The following is a 5,551-nucleotide window of genomic DNA, read 5'->3' on the forward strand; positions in this document are numbered from 1 at the left end:
CTTTTGGAACATGATTAGGATCTCTCTCTCTCTCTCTCTCTCTCTCTCTCTCTCTCTCTCAAAAGAGGAACTCATACTTCCTAGCTTTCTTTTGCTATAGAGTTCAATTTACAATAAAAGAACAACTTTGTTTGGACAAGGAGAAACTTCAAATAGAGGAAACAGTAGACTTTCTCCACAGATGATGAGGTTGCATTTATTTGTCAAATTCCTAATTGATGAGCCCTAGCCCATATCTTGATAAAGAGAACCCGTGTTCGGGAAAAATCATTTATAGAACCATACCCAATTTCTTCTTATGAGTTGTCAAAAGGAAATCTGGAGGAATTTGCTAATTTTTTCTAGGTTTATGCTAATTTTCTCCAAACCCTAGGTCTCAATCAGCGACACGACGGTAAGCTGAGACACACTTTGCCCGAAAACCGAAGAGAAGCCTAATATAACAAGATTTTCTCCTTAGAAGAGAAGAGCTAAGACACATTTGGGTGCACATAATAAGTGCTTGTACAAGGATGATCATTCATGGCTACAAGAAACTCTCTCTCTCTCTCTCTCTCTCTCTCTCTCTCTCTCTAAGCTTGTAATATAGCCAAGAGAGGTGAAGTGCACAGAAGAAGGAGAGGGAAGGGGAGAAGACTTCTGCAAATACAAGCCCAATAGACCCCTTTTACCTACATGTTCTCCTAGCCACACCCCACCAAGATACAATTCCCATGACTCAGATATAAAATCCCTTCGTCGGTTGTGTGAGGAAACCCAACCCCCCCCCCCTCCTCTCTCTCTCTCTCTCTCTCACACACACACACAGAGAGAAAAAATCGATGTCCTATAGTGCTATCCTTATACAAGGTGACATATATGGGCAGGAAAATCCCTCCCCCCTCTCTCTCTCTCCCTCTGTCTCACCATGTGTTTATTTATTGAGGTCCCCTTCCCCCTTTTCTACCTTGTCAGAGGGAGATGTTTGCGACGACGAGATGGGTGAGCTCGATGTCGGCGGAGAGGGCGCCGACGGAGAAGCCTCAACGCCATACTGGAAAAGCGAAGAAGAAGAACCCTCTTGCTGGCTTGGGGATGACTTACTTACCAAGGAGTCCACTTCTGGATGATAGTAGAGCATCTCCTTCCATACCTTCTCCCGCAATCCGTCCTCCTTCAACTCATCTTCGTTTTCATCGCATAGATCGAGATAGTTGAGGGGGTGTGGCGCCGTCGGCTCGAGCGCATGGTCGTGCAGCAAGGAAAGGTAAGGATGCTGCAAGGCTTCAGCAACAGTGATCCGCTGCGCCGGATCGAAAACCAGCATGCGTTCGATAAGGTTGAGTGCAAGTGGGTTTGCCTCTGGATAGAGCTGTGATAGGCAGACTTGGGGTGAGCGCGGCTGCGAGCGGATGAAGGCGCGGGCTTTATGTGAGTGAATGAAACAAAGGCCTGTGTCGGGATTGGGAGAGCCAATTGTGTTGAGGATGAGCTTCAGCTGGTGGAGATAATCCTTGCCGGGGAAGATGGGTTTGCGGCCAAGAAGCTCTGCAAATATGCAGCCAACGGACCACACATCGATGGCGCTCGTGTACTCCTCACATGAAAGGAGGAGCTCTGGTGCCCTGTTGCCAAATAGCACAAGTCTCAAGCCTTGACTCTATATAGACATAGTAGAGAACAGTCATTCTTTTATTTTCTAATCAAAACCTTCTTCAAGAAATTCAAAACCCTCTCTCTCTCTCTCTCTCTCTCTCTCTCTCTCTCTCTCTCTCTCCCCCCCCTTGGTGATATTTTTTGAGGAGCTACTATGTAGCACTAGCAAATGTTGCTAAAACTTTGAGATCTTCCAAATCAAGGGCATCCGCTGGTGCCACTGCCACGTAGACACTAGCGCTCGAAATTTAACCGAATGAGTGGCATACAACAGTAAAAAGTAAAAAAGTTTCATTACCTGTACCAGCGCGTGACCACATACTCCGTCATGAGCTGCTCCGTCGCTGTATGTGCGTGCCCATTTCCACCACCCACCACTCTGGCCAGCCCAAAATCACAGATCTTCAAATCACAATTTGCATTTAGGAGCAAATTGCTGGGTTTGAGATCCCTATGAAGCACATTTGCTGAGTGCACATACTTCAAGCCCCTCAGCAGCTGCTAAGCACACAACACATGATGATGAGCAGCTCACACATGTATGTGCGCACGTGTGTGCGTGCGCACACACACATCAAGGTGATCACTCATTAGAAGCTCCCCCTTTCACGTGCGTTCAAGAGATTATTAATAGTACCCTGTTATACATGCTATATCTACACTTCCCTGCCTCTTGACGTATGCATAGAGTCTACATTTTCTGCGTAAATTTAATTCTCTCTGGTTTACCGCGTGATATGGTACACATTTTGAGAAGTGACCGTCCCGAGAAACACACAAACATGCGTCAATTGCTTGAAAAGGGAATTAGATCAACTTGGTATGAAGTTCATGGCAAGCATGTCAAAATGACATCAATATATTCATATATGCATGCAAGTCTTGTAGAGCAATTACCTGGTAGATGAAATACTGGCAGTGATCGTCAGTGAGTGGTTGTGAGGAGCGGATAATGTGATGAAGATCCGTATCCATGAGATCATACACAATGTAGACGTCGTTGAACGAGGTGCGGCTTGTGGGGCACATTATGTCTCGCACTGTAATCACATTCTCGTGCCGTAATTGCCTCAACAATCTGATCTCCCGGAGCGTCCTCCGAGCGTCTGTGCAGTTCTCAAATGCATTCCCGATCTTCTTGATGGCCACCTTCTTTGCATTTGCAGCTGTCCATGGCCAACAGCGATCAAGGAACGGAGATTGTCAGTACATCAGTTAACTCTTGTGCTTAACAGCAAATGTGTGTGTGTGTGAGTGTAGAGGGACTAAGAAGACAGCTTCAATACTTGCATACAAAGGAGAAAGTGAGTTTACCCCCTTTAGTATTGGCGTCATTCTGTAATCCGCACGCCATTTCGACTTGGAGGTCTCTGGCAGAGCAAACAACCCCATATGCGCCCTTGCCGATTGCTTTGATGGGCGCATACCGAGTATCGATCTCAAACAAGCTCCGCCACACCAAGTAGTGATGCTTTCCTGGTGGGCACACTCCATTGGGTGCATCCACCTTGCTGCAAGACATTGTGTGTGCCCCGGGCAGTGGCGGAAATAGACGATTAAAATGGCAAGCACACCATAGCGAGCAGGAATGAAGAAGAGACGGTGCTTCTCTTGAAGATCAAAATAGGAAGCTCTCCATAGCCAGCAGGAGCGAAGGAGAGACGGTGCCTATCCTCAAGAGAGGGGGAAAAAGCCATGAACAGTACCGTGGGATGCTTATGTCGCAAAAAAAAGCAGCTGCCAAAAAGCTGAAACCGATAAGAGAAAGCCTCAGTAACGCAAGCACCCACCAGGTAAGGAGCTACAAAAAGCAGGAAAACGGAAAGAAACTGCTATTGGCTGAAGGAAAAAGCCGCCGCGACTCGGCAAGAAAAGCTACCCACCACCATATTCGACAGAGGCAATGTGATTATAATTTCTGAAGCCGATTGATTTTGGGCGACGTGGGATCGAATCGTGCGGTGAATGGAAAAGCGGAGAGAGAGAGAGAGAGAGAGAGAGAGAGAGAGAACGTGGGTACGTCGTAAAGAGCTAGAGAATGTGTGTGTGAGAGAGCTGGAAAGAAATGGGGTGCGCCTGTGTGGAGAGAGAGAGAGAGAGAGAGCGCAATCGGGAGAGGGAGCAGGTGCAAAGTAGATACTAAAGGTGCCCACCTTCCTCAATACAGAAACAAAGCCACATCCTCTCTCTCTCTCTCTCTCTCTCTCTCTCTCTCTCGGGGGAAAGAATCGGATTGGTGACGAAAGAAGGCGGTGAGCGAATGTGACAAAGGCAAGCTTTCCATTCTGACAGCAGCCTACCTTTATACCTACACTACTACCTACGTCGTGAGCTTTGCCTCCATTACAAGCTTTATAAGACAACCCACCACCACCGCCTTTCTGCCGTCTTTAGCTTTGCTCTCACTCCCACTCTCTTACACTCGCACTCCAATCAGCAGCTGCTGCCAAGAAGACGCCACCTTCCTTCCCTTTTTGTGAGTGCAACCAACACCGCCAGCGCATGCCCTTTCCCTTAAGAAAACTTTGCCCTTCTCCGCTTATCAATAGGGAACTTTGCCCCTTTCGTTTATCCATGAGGCATGTGAAATGAAGAGGAGGGCCTAGACACTTTACGTGGAGCGAGACAAGGTGGAGTTCGTCAAAGGAACAAGGTGAAAACTCCCTCATAGGGGACCTAGGGCCCAAATTAGGTGGCCTGGGCAAGCTTGATCTCCATTGGCGGATAGCTAAGTGAGCTACAGGATGATGGGCTAGAGTAGTGTACACCCATCATGCTTACATGGACAAGTGACGCACAATAGCGTGGTGGTAAGGCTTTCTCATGGGAACCATGAGGTCCCCAAGTCAATCTCAGGTAATGTGACAATGAACTAGGGATGAGAGTTTTTGCCTCCTTTCCAGATTTGGGGCGTCCAAATCTACCATGATCTAGGGACGTTAATCCCCTCGGGGACACTTTGTGTTAGATAGACATGTGGTGTGTGTGACTAGCATGCTAAATCAAGGTGAAGAATCACGATGGCCTGTTAAGAAAGTGCTATGATATCATAGGGAGTGATGAAAAAGGGTTGGACAACTGCTAGTGTACGATAGCGTTTTTGAAGCAATTAGAGAGAGGGGTTCATGATAACTAGTATGTGACCCGCGCGTTGCTGTGGCCAAGAACACCATGGTCATTGGATCTCTCTCTCTCTCTCTCTCTCTCTCTCTCTCTCTCACACACACACACACACACACACACACACACACACATGAAGTCATATATAGGTAGGTGTGTGTGTGTGTGTGTATCTACGTGTGTGTCCATGTATGATGAAACTATAGTCCTTGGAATCACTCTAGGAAGATAACGATGTCTCTCTCTCTCTCTCTCTCTCTCTCTCTCACACTCACACACACTCACACACACACACACACACACACACACACCAATTTCCCTTTTTGGATTGTTCCTATGTTGTTTAAGTTTATGTTCTCTCTCTTTGACAGACACGCGCGCGTACACACACCCACACACACATGCCTTGGGATAGATGTAAAACATCTACAGCTTCTCCAAATATATGAGGCTAAAGTACGCGACAACAATGGCTTCTAGAAGCTAAAACAACATTGGTAGCCATAGAAGAAGCCCAAATGCATCCAATGCTAAGATGCTCTGTATCCTTGCATCCCCAATTAAGGTCTTTTTGTATTTACCATTGCAAGAAAAGGATCCATTTTAACTTTTTGCTTCAATTACTACATTACCATCATAACCTGCAGATAGATATCTCTCAATACATTAGCCCCCAGAGTGCTCTAATGTAAAGGGAAGTGCCATTGTTGTTGATGGGGGGGTGAGAGAGAGCATGGAGAAGAACGTGTCCCTACAATGGAATGGACTCCTACATCTCTCTCTCTCTCTCTCTCTC

General features: G+C 46.8%; 1 protein-coding gene across 1 annotated transcript; it reads right to left on the bottom strand.

Annotated features, from left to right (window-relative positions):
* Nucleotides 1-440: 440 nt before the first annotated feature.
* Nucleotides 441-3,652, bottom strand: LOC147452215 (mitogen-activated protein kinase 7-like). The gene is made up of 5 exons (XM_086517995.1): nucleotides 3,519-3,652; nucleotides 2,950-3,383; nucleotides 2,533-2,801; nucleotides 1,934-2,133; nucleotides 441-1,604 (listed from the first exon to the last, which is right to left on the bottom strand). Exons 2-5 carry the CDS (start codon nucleotides 3,155-3,157, stop codon nucleotides 914-916), a joined length of 1,368 nt encoding a protein of 455 aa, XP_086374121.1. The 5' UTR covers nucleotides 3,158-3,383; nucleotides 3,519-3,652; the 3' UTR covers nucleotides 441-913.
* Between the last annotated feature and the right edge of the window lie 1,899 nt (nucleotides 3,653-5,551).

Source organism: Adiantum capillus-veneris, chromosome 8 (assembly GCF_014529385.1).
Source record: "Adiantum capillus-veneris isolate H3 chromosome 8, ASM1452938v2, whole genome shotgun sequence".
Taxonomy (NCBI): Eukaryota; Viridiplantae; Streptophyta; class Polypodiopsida; order Polypodiales; family Pteridaceae; genus Adiantum; species Adiantum capillus-veneris.

Coding starts and splice junctions, on each gene's coding strand:
- LOC147452215 (XM_086517995.1), bottom strand. CDS start 3,157: ATGTCTTGCAGCAAGGTGGATGCACCCAATGGAGTGTGCCCACCAGGA. Junction 2,802..2,949: donor TGACGCCAATACTAAAGGGG/GTAAACTCACTT, acceptor GGCCATGGACAG/CTGCAAATGCAAAGAAGGTG. Junction 2,134..2,532: donor GCCAGTATTTCATCTACCAG/GTAATTGCTCTA, acceptor TGTGCTTAGCAG/CTGCTGAGGGGCTTGAAGTA.